At 42.0% G+C, this 16,912-nt stretch overlaps 1 protein-coding gene across 25 annotated transcripts in view; it reads left to right on the top strand.

Annotated features, from left to right (window-relative positions):
* Positions 1 to 8,816, top strand: part of PDE4DIP (phosphodiesterase 4D interacting protein) — a 206,049-nt gene extending 197,233 nt beyond the window's left edge. For 13 of the 25 annotated variants that reach the window (XM_076000028.1, XM_076000029.1, XM_076000026.1 and 10 more), the window contains 7 exons: positions 2,550 to 2,666; positions 3,227 to 3,453; positions 4,382 to 4,525; positions 5,696 to 5,834; positions 6,137 to 6,183; positions 7,006 to 7,057; positions 7,739 to 8,816. In XM_076000028.1, the coding sequence (XP_075856143.1) occupies positions 2,550 to 2,666; positions 3,227 to 3,453; positions 4,382 to 4,525; positions 5,696 to 5,834; positions 6,137 to 6,183; positions 7,006 to 7,057; positions 7,739 to 7,884 (872 nt within the window). In that variant the 3' untranslated portion in view covers positions 7,885 to 8,816. Of the gene's footprint in view, positions 1 to 2,549; positions 2,667 to 3,226; positions 3,454 to 4,381; positions 4,526 to 5,695; positions 5,835 to 6,136; positions 6,184 to 6,996; positions 7,058 to 7,738 lie in introns of all 25 variants that reach the window. The other 12 variants (XM_076000037.1, XM_076000039.1, XM_076000033.1 and 9 more) reach the window with 3 other exon arrangements.
* Positions 8,817 to 16,912: the final 8,096 nt, after the last annotated feature.

Here is a 16,912-nt window from a genome sequence, read left to right as displayed (position 1 = left end):
TACAGCTTGTTTGCTTCGGGCAAGGTGTTTAACCTCTTAAGTGTTTAAGCCTTAGTTTCCCTGTCTTTAAGGTAGGAATAATAATTATATATATATATATACCCTGTATGGTTATTTTGAGCATTAAATGAAATAATTTATTAGGTCATTGAATATGAAATGTCTAAAAAAGTTTATTATATCTGAAACAAGAAGCAGTACAGTTAATCAAAGTATGTGCCTAAACTACCGGCGCAGTTTTGCCATCTTAACGGTAGCTTGCTTATACCAACAGCAAAGAAGCCCGGAGAGCAAATGGCAGTGAAATCGCAAAAGGCATTTTCCACAGCTTGTTGAGAATTGAATACTTTTCCTTGCAAGAAATGGTAGTCAGTTGGTGCAAGGTCTGGTGAATATGGTGGATGACAGAGAATTTCCAAGTCCAGCTGCTATAATTTGAGCAGCATTGTTTTTTGCTACACGTGGTTTTGCAAGAGGATTGGCCTGTTTCTATTGACCAATCTTGGCTGCTTAATCGCAAGCATCCTCATCATTTCATCCAATTCATTGTAGTAGACATCTGCTGTAATTGACCGGTTTCCTGACGCTGTAGTGGATAATACCAGCGACGGAACACCAAACAGACACTGTTAGCTTTTTTGATAAATATTTGGTTTTGGACTGTGTTTTGGCAATTCATCTTTATCCAACCATTGTGACGAACGCTTGTGATTGTCAAAAAGAATCCAGTTTTCATGCATGTAACAATACGGTGTAGAAATGGTTCACCTTTATATCATGACAGCAAAGAAAGGCAAGCTTCAAGATGATTTTTTTTTTGATGCTTATTTAATTCATGCGGTACCCATCTATTCAGCTTCTTTACCTTGCTCATTTGTTTCAAATGGTCCAATATTGTTGGAATAGCAATGTCAGACCTTACTGCTAATTCACTCATATGTTGAGATGGGTTCTCTTCCACTACAGCTTTTAGCCCTTAGTCTCAGGTCATCCCACATGGCTCATTTTCAATATTAAAATCACCAGAGTAGAACTTCTCAAACCATCATTGTACTGTGTGTTCATTGGCCACAGCTTTCCCAAAAACTTCGTTGATATTTTGAGCTGTCTGCACTGCATTGATTCCATGATGGAACTCACATTCATAAATAACATGAATTTTTTTGATTTATCCATGATTTCACAAAAATTGCTCTAAAAATTTATAGATAATCACAAGCCAAAATGTGCATTTGAAAGAATGAGGATGTACCTTCATAATAAAAAAAAAAAAAACAACAAAAACAATAAGTGTCAAAGTGAAATGTCAGTGTTATCAACTGTCAAACTTAGTACTTAAGGAAATCGGACATTCCATACTTAATAACCTAAAATAAGTGCCTGGCACAATAAGAATCGCTTGATAATTAGCTCGATAATTATCTATTCCTTGTATTTGCGTTGTGCTTTAATATTTACCAAGTGTTTTCAAATATATAATTTCACCTGCAGCAGGGCAGGTTTTACTGTCTCTGTGTTTGACATGAGAATACTTAGACATTGAGACATTAACAGACAAGCTAGGTTTTACAGGACACAGCCAGGATTAGAGCCAGATATTTTGCTTTTTAGCCTGTGTTCTTTCTATCTCACCATGCTCTGTCTCGGCATTGCTGACGGTCCCAGATTCCCGAGTCTGGCTTCCCTTTCCCTCACATGTGGGGGAAGTTGGTGTGTGGCAAAATGCTCCTTTCCCTAAGGAAACCGGGGCTCTGGGGAAATATTGCATTTTTTTTTTTTTTTTTTTGCAATTAAGTAAGAAAATGTATGTAGACTGCCAAGCATAGAGCCCAGGCCCTAGGAACCGCTCAGCTTATGTTAGGTGGATGCCTCGCCCCCACCTCGGGGCAGCGGTGGTGCTTGTAGTATCCAGTTATGCTCCTTCACTTCCCTCCAACTGGGCTCTCTCGCTGGCTCAGTCCCTGCTCTTCCTCCTCCTGCACCCAGAGACCTGAGCTGGAAGGAGCAGGCTCTGAGCCACACGTGCCTGACAGGACCCTTCCTTCTTTGTGGTAATTCCTCCATGGCAGGGCTGCTTCCGGGCCTCCCACAGGGCAGCTTTAACCCACCAAGTCTTCTGGCTCCTTTCTTCTCAGAGGACTCTTAAGTCATCAGAATGATGACTAGAATGTCGCATTTAATCCCCTACGAATCCATTCATTCTTTGATTCAACATTTTAACACATCTGCTATATATACTTATATATATATTTATATTTAGTTATAAGGCATTGTATTTATAAAAATATACCTAATAATTTTCAAACTAGCAGTTTCTTTCTCATGGAACACCCTTCCATTAAGGGAACATCTTTTTGTTTTGAACAATGGAAACATGCTGAACTGAGTGAGTTGTTGGCTACTGCTTTTTCTTGTGGTATATGGACGATAATGTGCAAGACGTGAGTCCTGCCACCTTAGGGTTAGACAGTGAAGGTTAGGCCGTGCATGTGCTTGGTGTGCAGTGCGTTCCAGGGTTCCTGAAAATCGTGGTTGTCTCTACTCCCTAGACTCAGCTGCTTCCCCGCCAGTCCGGGATGTTGGCATGAATTCTCCAGCCCTGGTCTTCCCTGGCTCCTCTTTATCTGCTCCTGGCTCAGAAACTGCCACACTCAACAGGACAGATGGTAAATATGGCAATTGGGGGACTCAGGGACTGATGATGGAAAGCTATTAGCGCAAACAACCCTTGGTTGCCAGTAGACACATTATCTGTACATAGAGATTTTTCTCTGCATGCCCCCAAGCCATTGGCCCTACTCATTGTATCTTCTGTGGCTGCCTTCCTTGTCATTTTTCATCCTCCTACAGTCTTCCTACTCCTTCTGTTTCTGCTTCATTGTACTGTAATCTCTCCTGTCTTCAAAATGCTCCCTATATTTAGCTTGATTTCCTTATCTGTGTCTTCTCTACCCAGAAACTTATTTATTAGTTATATTTGTCCTATTTGTCAATAAGGAGAAAATTTGTCTCCTAGCAAGTTTATCATTATGAGATGATATAAGACAGATTATAAAAATACAGAGCCCCAAATGTCTCTATGGGCTTCATGCCACCCTTGTACATTCTGAGGCTTCCTTCCTGTTCCTTGCCTCTTTCACTGCCTCTTTCAGATTGGAGTGAACTGAGGATATCATTTATGAGTAACAGTGGCAGGACTCTGTTTTGTTGTGGTTTTCTTTTTCAGGCCTGGGTTTGGATACTTCTCCAGTAATGAAGAACCCTCCCAAGCTGGAGGGTGATGCTACCGATGGCTCCTTTGCCAATAAGCATGGCCGGCATGTCATTGGCCACGTCGATGACTACAGTGCCCTAAGACAGCAGATCGGAGAAGGCAGACTGCTGGTCAAAAAGATAGCATCGCTCGTGAGATCAGCATGTGACTTCCCTGGCCTTGAAGCTCAGGGCACAGAGGTAATCACACCTGTAGCTTTAGGTACACACTTTCCTTTTGCCCTTTCTTTCTCTGATTTCTTTCTCCCAGTATTTTTTCCTTCATGCTTTACATCTCCCACCAGCTGAGGATATCCTCTTCCTCAACTGAAAGGGCAGCCAGGCCCTTTCTTCTCTATGTCCTATTTTCACTGTAAGTTCTGCTCTGTTCCAGATGTAGCTGACTGGGTGTTTCTTTTCAACCACAGAAGAGCCTGTGCAGCATCCTTATCATCATGAGTAGAGCATTTGCTAAGTGTCGACACACATACTTGGTGCTGTACAGAGTACCCTTTGGTAGCTTATTGTCTATTGCAGTCACCCAGGCATATGGCCATCTGTGGGCAGAATAAAATCAACCAGATGGACAAAAATCAAGGAGTCTGCAGGTGTGAGAAGCCTGGCAGCTATGGATTTCCTAGTGCAGTCAGCAAAGCATCCCAGAGTGCTTCACTGTTGAGAGCGACCAGACACTAGTGGCTGCGTGCAGAGGGGCAGCTGTACCTCCAAGGAGCCCTCACACGAGAGGGCAAGACACACGTCCAAGTCGATAAGCACAGTAATGGGCTACAGGCACAGCGTGAGAAGTTGTCTTCTGTGTTGTGAGGGCGTCAGTGCAGAAGTGGGTGTTTATCCCAGGCAAGGAAGGCAACAGGTTCATAGAGGATGTAGCAAGGGGCGTGAGTTCTGAGAGCCTTGAAGGCTCTCCAGGTGGAGGAGGGAATTCCTGGTAAAGGGAGCAGCACCTTGGTCCTGGGAGCTACAAATGGCTGAGCAGAGGTTTCGTAGGTTCAGGCAGACCCATGTGCGTGCCTCACTCACAAAGGAAGCTTGAGCCCCGTGCTTGGAGCAAGGGAAAAGGAATCTCTCTGCTCCAGTGGTATCCATGGCTCTATCTGCCTTTCCCCAGGTTCTGGGCAGCAAAAGCATCCATGAGCTTCGGAGCAGTGCCAGTGCCCTGCACCATGCCCTGGAGGAATCGGCTTCCCTCCTCACCATGTTCTGGAGAGCGGCCCTGCCTAGCACCCACAGCCCTGTGCTGCCTGGGAACGTGGTAAGATGCCAGTGTCCTTTCCTGGTTCAGACCCAGCTCTCCTGCCCCTCCGTGTTCTTCTGTCTCCCCAGTCCCACAGCGAGTTGGGATAGACAGGACCTCTGGGGAACATCCCTGAAGGAGACCTCTGATCCACGGTGGCTGCTTTAATTGCAGCTCTGACTACATCCTTTCTCCTCCCACCCCCCTGGCCCCCGGATAAGAAATCAAAGAGGAACAGAAAGGGATATGGAGAACACAATAGGACACAATAACCCTGGTAATCCATAACCATTCAGTTTCTTTACCTTTCTGAAGTTTGGATGAGCTGAAATTCAGGGACATGTTAAAGCTTCAGCACCCCATCTCCCACCCCTCAGGTCTGCATAGTCAAATGATTACAGAATGCCACCATGACATAGTGAGCTTCTTGTAGACACCCACTGGGATCCCAGCGTATCACTTAAGTTTGCATCTCTGGCCAGGCCTGGGGAAGGTCAGCCACCTCTCAGGATCCACTCAGATCTCAGGCCGGCTCTGATCAGCAGACCCTTGGGTAGTCAGGCTTCACGATCCCTTCCTCGCAGATTCTAGCTCCAGATCAATGTCACTGATACCTTTTCGGACCCAACTATGCTAATTCCAGGGAGAGGGTGGTTTGCCATCTTTATGTTGGCACAAATATTCACAAACTTGCAAACTTTCTTCAGGTCAGATCTGTCTCCTCAGACATAATATTCCTGCACTCCCAAGTCTTATTTGTGATGGGGGAGTGACAGAAATAATATCAGTGCTAACATTGAGGTCTTGTTTGCAGCTGGGAGTTTTATAGTGGCTCAGAGCCAGGTTCTCTTCTGCAACAGGGCTGTAGGCCAATGCTGGGCCGCATGGACATCCAGGTTCTCAATATTCCTTCCCAATGGCCTCATGCTAAACTTCACTCCAATGTTCACTCCTTTATGTCAAGTCAAGCATCTGGAGAGATGCAATTCAGTCTACTCTTGAGGTCAGTAGATGTTTGGGAGTCTGCCTCTGAATTAGCTTTTGGTAAAAGCTAGAGGATTTTAGGGATTTTAGTGGAAGGAATCAAGTCCAGAGATAGGTGAGAAGATTATGGAATCCTACTTTGGATTAGAAAGAGCCACAAAACACAGGATGCTTGTTGATTCAAAGCCTGTTCTTCTTCCCCAGAGAGAATCAACCGAAAGGGAACTTCTGGAACTGAGAACCAAAATATCTAAACAGGAAAAGCTCCTTCAGAGCACAGCTGAGCGCCTGAAGACCGCCAACCAGCAGAAGGAGAGCATGGAGCAGTTCATCGTCAGCCAGTGTAGGTGCTTCTGGGCCAGGGAGTGGGAGAGGAAAGGAGTGGTCTCCAGGTGCCCCCCCCCCTTGTGCTGCAGATGAACAGTGACCAGAGCGGCTTGGGGATGTTGGGAGTAGAGAGATCGATTTGATGTCCCTGAACCTCCTGTGCCATTAGTAATTGTGGATGCCGAGGGAGGGGAGGATGGGGAGCAGCAAAAGCCCCCAAGTTGAATGGCTGGATAGACATGCTTTAGAATGCACTCGCTGAGCAAGTAGGGGCCCTGCTGGTAATTTCTGCCTCGTGGGGCTACATTGTTGTTTCAGTGACCAGGACACATGATGTTTTGAAGAAGGCAAGGACTAATTTGGAGGTAAGGAAACCATCGTACCAGTCAGAGGCACAGAGCCTACCCCAAACCCATCATCAACTGTCATCAGTCTGTTCCATGAGAGTAGATGACCTTTGTCCACCTGCAGGGTCAGAGGTCCTCAACGAGAGCCCTGCTGGTTTCCATCCCCATCACCCTCCCAGCCCGTCAGCTCTCTCCCTTGCAGCTTCGTTTACTCTCACATTGTCGTCTCTCCTTTTCACTCCTATGTTCACTCCATTATGTCAAGTGAGGAGTCTGGAGAGATGCAATTCAGTCTACTCTTGAGGTCAGCAGACGTTTGGGAGTCTGCCTCTGAATTAGCTTTTGGTAAAGGGATCTTAAGGCCAGTTATGTGTTCTTGTGTTTCCTACATTACTTTATGAAAAAAACAAAAGCAAGGTGCAACCTAATAAATTGAATTCCCTGCACACTCCTGGGTTGAGAACAGCAATTTGAGTTTGACCTATATTTTTCTTTAAGTAACATGATGAAAGAGATCTGTTGGGTCTCATTGATCTAAAAGAGGATTTAATAATAAATATCATTCCCTAGGAAGTACTTTGAAGAAAAACTTGAGATGTATGAAATTGTTTGAAAAACAAAAACTAAACCTTTTAGTTTGAACTTTAAAGTTTTGCCATAAGCAACTGAGCGTATTCCTAGATATGGCCCTATATAGTAACCTGAGAAAATGCTGATCCCCATAGAGTGAAAATGACTTGGGCCATAGTTTAACTTGCTGGTATTTTTGGTTTTGGGGTTCTTTTGCTAATTCCCTTTTGTTCTTCTCTGATGATTCCTTTCTTTCCTGAGCCTCTTTAGAACAACACTTACAAGAATGCCTCTGTAAAGCCTTATTCCCGTCCCAGCAAAGGTAACCCAACAGTCTCTAGTACCCACTAGCTTCCTCCAGGGTGGAAGGTTTTCCCTCTACTCCTCTTTGATTGTTGGAAAGGGCGCAAGGCCTGGGTTCTAATTCTTGTCACTAACTGGTGTGTGGCTTTGGCTGGCTCCTTAGTCTCTGTGAGATCGCTGCCTCTCATCTGTAAAAGGTGGACTGGACTTAGACGATCTCTGAGGTCCCTGCTGACTTGGCCCCTCCCTCTCCTCGCTCAGGTAACTGGGGCATGAACTTAACAGAGGGCTTCTCTGAAAATAGCCCTCTTCTTCCTACAACAGGCTGTTTCTATACGCATGTGTTTCATGTTAAGCACTTCTTTTTCTGGGAGATGGCAAAGACCATGTTTTTGCTGAGGCAAAGTGACATGGCGAGTGAACTGGCCCCTGAAGAGGGAATGGTAGGATCTGACCACCCAGTGTGCGGTGGACTTGAGCAGGGATTTCATCACAGAGGGAGGTGGGAGAGGCTTTTCCTCTAACCTAGGGGCACCAGTTGTTCCTCTATACTGCAGCGCATGCCCTCAGCTCATCCTCTCAGCTGGCTCTCACCGTGCTCCTGGCTTGGTCTCCACATACCTCTCACTGCAGCCTCAGGCAGCTATCAGCAGGGCCTGACAATATGCCCTGATTTGGTTCATTTTATTTTTGTCTGCAGGTGAAATCCCTAAGGGCTCTGCCGTGCACTCCTGCCTTGTGACCCTTGCCTTCCAGGAACCATGCAAGAAGCGCAGCCACCAGAGATCCTTAAAACAGCAGGAAGGATGGGCTTGTCCCCCTTTTGTGCAGCCACCTATCTGCTGAGGAAAATATGGGTCCCATTCCTCTAAACCTGCTGGAGGGTCCAGAAGAGGGAGTCAGAGACTGGTCCTGGTGAGACTGATGGAAAGGCAGAAAGCCTTGCTGACAGTTACGGAATGCCATTAGCCAAGGTCCGCTTGGCCCAGCACTAAGCAAAGTGTGTAGTTTGCATAGAGATTTTTGTGATACTGCTTCTAAACAGCTCCAGTGGCTCGAGAACTAGCAACAGTACATTTCTCACCTCATCAGCTGTCCTGAGATGGAAAACTCAGTGGAAATAGAATCTTGAATCTTCTGAATGGGTCAAGTGGCCCTAACACTGGAGCTCCTCAGGCAGTCCTAAAGCACACAACTGAGCAGTGGTGCCCTGCTGATGGTGCTGGCAGGGGCTCAGAAAGCACTACTCACAGATCCACACCTGACCCTGGGCCAGCTCTGTTGGGTCACACGGGCTTTAGTTTACCCCATAGCATCTGAGTTTTTTGAGTTCACATCACAAATGTGCTGACTTCCCAGATGCCATCTCAGGCTTAGACTAGCACCTCCTATTTCTTTTCCTATATGACCTCCAAATTGGACTGACCTCACTCTAAATATGCTATCCCATTTTGTCATCCTATCTTACCTCGGGAAAATTGGGGACTGATGGCCAGACCAAGCCCATTGAAATTCTTGTACACAGCACACCTGTGCTCATTTTTGAGTGGCCTGGGGGAGGCACCCAGCCACGCAAAAGTCTAGTCTGTGTCTTCACAGTGCTTATCGGACGTGTGCTTGTGTGTATAAATGTATAATATAGATTTATATATGTTGCTATAGCCATATGTTGAAGGCCAACATACTTGGTGGACAGGATTGGTGATAGGAAATCAAACAGTCTTTTTGGTGACTATTAAAGCAAAATCTGTATAAAGAAATAAATATTTTTTCTTTGCCTGCTTTGTTTCCCATTTCTGCACCAGTCTCTTGACAGTATAATAGGAAAAGCAAACTGTGGTTAAGAAGCTCATAGTCTGACTTTAAAAGATTAAGATTTTCCCTCTTTGTCATTTTGTAAGAATCCTCAGTTTGAAAATATGAAGAATAGTTCTTAAATCTGGTGTACCTTAGAATCAGCTGTGGTGTTTATAGGAGCTACTTCCTGGGCTCCAATCCCAAGAGATTTAGTCATGAAGGGCCCTTAAATCTTCATTCTTTTACAAAAGCACCCAGGTGATTCTGTTGCTGATGGGCTGCAGACCACAGTTTAAAAAACATTGTTCTATAACACTGAATCAAAACTATAAATAAATTTGTTTAAGACCTTTACTCAAAAAGTATATGTCATTCTATAAACATTGGTATAAATATTTTAAAATATTTCTTGGGAAAAGTCCTTAGCTACATCCTTTGGACCTCCAAAATTAAAATAAAGCTATCACTCCATAATTATTTTTTAGAAACATTTAAAAAGTGAAAATAGGTAGGAGGTACAGAGTAAAATGTGGAATAAAATCTCCAGTCATGGTTCCCCTGTAGGAACAACAAACTGAACAACTGTCTACACAAGAAAACACCTTCATAAGAACTAAATAATCAGGTGAGAGAGCACAATACCTAGTTTTAGCATAATAATAAGAAAAGACACACTGAAAAGGATAGAAAGAATGGTCTCTCATTGCCTATAGCACCCTTTCCCCAAGCCTCAGTAGTGCAGTGCAGAGAGACAATCTAATGGCTTGGAGATGAAAAGGAAAGTGTGGGACCTTGTACTGGGGCTTAGTACCAGCCCCGCCACAGTAAAACACAGCACCAGGCCCTTGATTTCAGGTTTGTTTCCACAGAGAGAACATTTAGACCTGCCCCAGACCAAAAGGGAAGCTGCTGCCCTGACAGGTAGAAACTGAGTTCCAGCCACTTTACCACTGGCTAACTAAAGTGACCTTGAGCTCTGAATACATTTCAGTGGCAAGCATGCCAGGGTAACCAGAGTCTTTGGGTGAGTCCCAATGCTGCACAGATCTGGGAGGCCGTAGGCTTGGAATGCAACCCAGTGCGACATCAGCTGTTACAGCAGCCATGGAAATGCCTGCCTCACCCCTCTCTCAGCTCCAGGCAGTGCATCATGGAGAAAGACTCCTTTAGTTTGGGGGGAAGAGAGGGAAGTGAGCTAGGGACTTTACGTGGGAACCCAGAGAACACTCACTGAAAGAACAAAATTGGAAGCATCATACTACCTGACTTCAAAATAAACTACAAAGTCTATAGTAACCAAATTAGCAAGGCACTTGCATAAAAACAGACACATATACCAATGGAACAGAATAGAGAAACCAGAAATATATCCATGCATTTATAGCCAACTAATTTTCAACAAAGTTCCCAAGAACATACACTGGGGACAATCTCTTCAATAAATGATGTTGGGAAAACTGAATATCCACATGCAAAAGAATGAAACTAGACCCCTATCTCTCACCATATGTAAAAGTAAACTCTACATGTATTAAAGACTTAAATGTAAGACCCCAAATCGTGAAACCACTAGAAGAAAACACAGGAAGAATGCTTTGTGAAATTGGGTTGGGCAAGGATTTTTGAATAAAACCTCAAAAGCACAAGCAACAAAAGCAAAAACAGACAAATAAGATTATATCAAACTAAAAGTTTTCTGCACAGCAAAGGAAAAAAAATCAATAAAATGAAGAGAAAACCTACAGAATGGGATAAAGTTCTGCAAGGTCTGCATCTGATAAGGGGTTAGTAAGTAGACCAAGGAACTCAACTCAATAGCAAAAAACCCAAATAATATGATTAAAAAATGTGCAAAAGACCTGAGTAGACATCTCTCAAAGGAAGACATACAAATAGCCAACATGTATATGAAAAAATGCTCAACATCATTAATGATCAGAAAAATGGAAATAAAAACCATCATAAGATACTACCTCATCCCAGTTAGAATGACTGTTATCAAAAAGACAAAAAATAACAAATGCTGGTGAGGATGTAGAGAACAGGGAATTCTTATACACTTTGGAAAATTGTATGGAGGTCACTACAAAAATTAAATATAGAACTAACATATGATCCAGCACTTTCATTACTAGGTAGCTATCCAAAGGAAATGAAATCAGTGGGTCAGAGAGACATCTGCACTCATGTTTATTGCAGCACTAGTCACAATAGCCAAGACATGGAATTAACCTAAATGTCCATCTAAAGGGGAATGGATAAAGAAGAAAATGAGGTATGTATACACATATAGAAGAAAATGAGGTATGTATATACATATATACATATTTATACACACATAGTGGAACACTATCCAGCCATAAATCAGAATAAATTCCTATCATTTTCAGCAACATGGATGAACCTGGAAGATGTTAAGTGAAAAAAGCCAGGCACAGAAAGACAAACACCACATCTCACTCATGTGGAATCAAAAAAGTTGATTTAATAGAAGTGGAGAGTAGAATAGTGCTTACCAGAGGCCGAGGAGGAAAAGGGAGAGGAGGAGACCAGGAGAGGTTGGTCAATGTGTACAAAGTTACAGTTAGACAAGAAGAATAAGTTTTAGTGTTCTATTACACAGTAGAGTAATTAGAGCAAATAACAATGTGTTAGATGTATTTCAAGATAGCTAGAACATTTTGAATGTCAGCACAAAGAAATGTTTAAGGTGATGGATATGGTAATTACTCCACTTTTATCATTATACTTTGTATACATGTATCATGCCTTCCAATATTGCAGAGACTGAAAAGTTATAAAGGCTATTTCCCAGATTCCCTTGGAGTGAGGGTTTCAGATGGTCTAGATTCTGCCAGGAGATGAACCGTGTGAGGCAGACTCACATGTGGGAAGGGGCAGTGACAGACAGGAGCAGCATGTCGGCAATCAGCATTTCTTACAAACACTGTGGGTATCCTGGAGGTTCTGGGGTCTAGTCCCTGGCAGCAAAGGTGCTAAGAGGCATGAGACAGAGCAGTGTGGTTTCCCCTGGAACACTCTGTATTGTGTTTGGGACTTTCTCTTGGCTTGTATTTTTTCTGGCTCTGTAGCACCCAAACAGGGGTTTCTGGCCCTCCTGGAGATTTTATAAATTATGGAAATCCCTTAAATAAAAATAGATATTTTTATGCTTAATGTAGTTAGAGTAAATTCTGTCTGCAAACAAGAGCTGGACTAATACCTACCTTTGTTGTGAAAATTGAATTAATACACATAAAGCATAGTATTGCCTTGCCCAGAGTAAATAGTACATTTTACTATTACTAGTATTAATACTACTACTATTGTATGTATACAAGAACCACTACAAGGAAGAAAGACTCCACTTACACTAGCAAAAACAAAACAAATATCTAGAGAAAAAAACATAACAAAAGCCGCAAAATCTATTAGAAGAATAATGTTAAATGTTAAGTTATGCACAAAAAGAGGCTTGAATAGATGGAAAGGCATACCATGTTCTTAGATGGAAAGACGTATCATCAGACTCTCCCTTCTGCCTAATAGATCCACATAAACATATTTCGATAAAAATATCAATAGGATTTCTTTAAATTTAGAATAAGACAAGCTGATTTTTAAAATTCATATGCAAAAAATAAGTATACCATAGCTATGATGTATCTGAAAAAGTATTGTAAGAGAGTGCCTAGGCCACATATTGTTTCCAAAATAATTAAAACAAGAACAGCCAACATTTATTGAGCTCTTATGTACAAAAATATTCTAAGTATTTCTTCACATATTAACTCATTCAATGGTAGTAAAAATATTTTAAAGTAAGGCTATTTAAATCTAATCTCTATAGAGGATAAAATAGGGGGAAAAATCAAAATATTAGAATAGAAAGTTCAGAAATAGTTCCAAAGAATTTAATAGATGATAAAGGGCATCTTTCAGATAAATAAAGAAGATGCGGCCGGGCGCGGTGGCTCACGCCTGTAATCCTAGCTCTCTGGGAGGCCGAGGCGGGTGGATTGCTCGAGGTCGGGAGTTCAAAACCAGCCTGAGCAAGAGCGAGACCCCGTCTCTACTATAAATAGAAAGAAACTAATTGGCCAACTAACATATATATAGAAAAAATTAGCCGGGCATGGTGGCGCATGCCTGTAGTCCCAGCTACCCGGGAGGCTGAGGCAGGAGGATCGCTTGAGCCCAGGAGTCTGAGGTTGCTGTGAGCTAGGCTGACGCCACGGCACTCACTCTAGCCTAGGCAACAAAGTGAGACTCTGTCTCAAAAAAAAAAAAAATAAAATAAAATAAAAAAAAAAAAAAAAAGAAGATGCATTAGGCAATAAATGATGCTAAAATGAGTGAGTTACTTCCAAAAAGATAATGAAGTTAACAGTCTATTGTTTGGGATAAAGGCTAAGACACTCTAGTAAGGAGGCCTCAAAATATTAATATAGCGACTGAAAGAATATATCTATTTTAAAGTTGAATATTTATATATTTTGTTATCCAATAATTCCATGCCCAGAATATTTATTAGAAGATGTATACAGTAATATTCAAAGCGACACAATTTATAGCAGGAAAAAAACATGGAAACCACTCTAATGCTTACGGATGAAAGAGTAGATGAGAAAACTGTGGTACAATCTCACAATGGAATATTTACAGCAGTGAAAATGAATGAATCACTATAATATGCTACAATGAGGTGAATTTTAGCAAAATAATATTAAGTAGAAAATTAAGTCTCAAAGGATTACTCATACAAAAATAAATATTTCCAAAAATTAATGCCTATGCATATATTCAGCCATGTGCACAAAGGTAAAGTGATCAAGGCATTCATTATAGTGTTATTTTAGAACCAAAAAAAAAGAGAGAAATGAAAAGCACCTCGATGTTCATGAATTGATCATTAAATAAATAATGGTGCCTCATTGCTATCGAATACAAATGTCTAATGTGGATTTGACATTTGGCATAAAACACTATAACAGAAAGAGATTTCCCAATTTTTTTGCTTGACCAGAAAGAGTGGGAAGCCAAGAGTCATTTCATAGTGAGGAATGACAAGAGCCACATGAGTGTTCCGGGCAGGAAAGGAGAGGTTCCATGCTAACTGGAGAGCACAGAGGCTCTATGTGGAAGAAGAAACATTTTGGAATGAGCCCCACACACTCCCTGAATTGCAGTACAATGAAAGATACACAAGTTCCCCCCATCCTTGAATGTAGGGGAAGGAACGTTCTTAAAGTGAGCTGCATTACTCACTCTTCTTTCCATCCACCAGCCAAAGATGTGAAGAACAAGGAAGAGAGAGAGAACCCTGCCTAATTTTTGCCACTAGAGGGAGTAGTAGTCAGTCGTGGCCACCAGCCCCACAAAAGATATCAGGATCCTGCCCAATTCAATATCCCAAGAGCTTATTTCAGAAACGTCTGCTGGAGACAGAGCTGTAACAACCTGTCTGAGTCCATGGTGGGCGCATCCCATAGGTGGTTTTGTTTAGTTTCACTTTCCTTTGAAGTCCCCTAAAGTCATCGTGATGGAGTAGTGAGACACTTGGCTCTGTGGTTCCTCTTGTAATTGCTGTCTTTCTTTCAAATGCGTAAAGTACTATAGTCGACATTCTGTTCCAAGGCTAGAACCGAAGAAAGATTTCATTGCTCAAACTGAAGTTGAAGTATACATGAGATATTTATAGCAGATGAGTAAGGAAATTAAGAGCCATCTATATTTTCCCTAAGGCTAATGTTCTAGGACAGACAGTTCTATTTGGAGAATTACTGTAATTTCTTCATAGCAAACACCATTCTGAGGTTTAATGGTCAGATAAACAATGTAAGATTCTAGGGGGGGGGAAAGTTATTTGCTAATGAAAACCCAAGGGAAAATCATATTAAAAAGAATTGAAACACCAAAGTAAATTGGAATGACAGGCACACAAGTAATACCTTTGATCAACTACTAACTTATAGGAGTACCATTTAAAATAGGTTGCTTCAATCATCATTGCGTTTAGTTGAGTCACTGTACAGTATGTATTCTTGATAAATAATGACTATCTTGGTTGGTTTATGCAGGATGTTATTCTTTTAAATTTTCTAAATAGATTTCACTGTCCTTTGCCTGAAAAAATGGCAATCACGGACATTATTAAGAGATTAGCAAAGTTCATTTTCTTTAGGATAAGCTATTTAAAAAAGAATATGGTGTTATTGAGTGCATGTGGATAGCTTTTTGTTAGTGTCTTTTTTATTTGGTTTTACTTTTGCTTGGGATGTCTTTTTCTGTTCTCTTATCTTTACAGGTTGAAGATATTTTCCTATCATTAGCCTGAATGATACAGCAATCACAGATGACATTAGGAGAAAGAAGCAAATAAATAGAATCCAAAGCACATGCTTGAACAGGTCCTCTTTTCTCTCTCCCAGAGACCCATCCTCAATGCTTCCTCCACATCCCTGCTCCTCACTGGAAGGAGGACCTACTCTTACAAACGGTGGCAGTTTTTCTATCATTGCAAATGCCTTAGTAGTTGCACTTCTCAGGCCAACACTCATGATTTAGGATTGTGATTTTTGTTGCATTCTTTGTTGACACATACCAAGTCCTCACATAGGAAGTACCATCCTTCACGTGACCCAATCTAGTAATCCAGTATCTGTCAAAGATTCACAATACTCGGCTTCAGCACAGGAGATTTCCTCCTGTAGATGAGTAGAAATTAGAGTATGATCATGCGTGTCAGGGGTGACCTAGCATTGATACACAACAGCCTTCCATAGAAACGTATTTTCAGTTTTACATGTTATATAGCCACTATCGTGGAGTCCACTGTTTCTAAAGCAATAGCCCAGTGAATTCCCAGCATCATAGCACTGAGGCGAAGCAGCCACAGCTTCTTCCCTAAATATACTTTGACACTGCAGATATGGAGCACAACAACCCTTTTTGTAACAAAGGGAACTACCTTGGCAGGGAGTTGTATCCTGCTTATAAGTCTCATCTGAGCAAAGACTTGAGTTCCCAGTATAGTACTCTGCAAGGTCACATTAATTGTCTTCCTGCCTACACATCTACTGTGTTTCCCCAAAAATAAGACCTACCCATAAAATAAGCCCTAGCAGGATTTCTAAGCATTTGCGCAATAGAAGCCTAACCCCGAAAATAAGACCTAGTGATGGGCATGGCTACGCAGCGTATCTGCACAACCCATGCATTTCGTCGCCACGGAACAGTAAAGAAGATGAGCAACCCTTCTCATCTGCCCCATTGTGACAGCTACTGTCCCAGAGGTGACTGGAAATGTGCGGGCAGCCCCACCAACAAGGTCGGTTCCCCCTGTCAGGTCCCGGCCATCCTGTGTGTGCTACAAGCTGAGGCTTTGAAAGGAAAATAACATATCCCCTGAAAATAAGCCCTAGGGTGTCTTCTTGAGGAAAAATAAATATAAAGCCCTGTCTTATTTTCAGAGAAACACGGTATCCACAATCGTGACAGTTGGCACCAGGTTTGAATTTGCAATCTGGCTGGCGACATTCATTGTTTTACAGACCTGCTTTGAACCGCCGTCACAGTGCTGTCCTCATCCACACTTTTGTCTCCACATCCCTTCCCTGAAAATGCCACCTCTGGTGTATTATTTAGACAGTCAGCCATCTTATATTGTCAATGGGAAAGAACCCAAACTCTATAAAATAATGCAAAGAGGTTTGTTTATTTTGAGTCATGCCCAAGAAGCCTTGAGCAAGTGGTCCCACAGAGATTTGGTTACAGTTTGGGTTTACATATTTCAGGGAAACAGGAATTACACATAAAGTCATAAGTTAAGACATGGAAGGCATACATTGGTTTGGCCCCAAAAGGCAGGATAGCTTGAAGGGAGGCATTAGAGGTTATAAGTTTAAAGATTCTTTGATTTATAATTGGTTAAAGAAATGAAACTTTGCCTAAAGGATTGGAATGTTTTAAGTTAAGATAAAGAAGTCTGTTAATCAAAGACAAATCACCAGACATAAACTCAAATGACCTAAGTAAATTGAGGACCTGCAGGTGTGGTTTAAGTTTTGTCTTGCAT

Source organism: Microcebus murinus, chromosome 2, assembly GCF_040939455.1.
Source record: "Microcebus murinus isolate Inina chromosome 2, M.murinus_Inina_mat1.0, whole genome shotgun sequence".
Classification (NCBI taxonomy): Eukaryota; Metazoa; Chordata; class Mammalia; order Primates; family Cheirogaleidae; genus Microcebus; species Microcebus murinus.
Note: the sequence above shows the minus strand (reverse complement) of the source record. Positions and strands in the feature narration are given on the sequence as shown.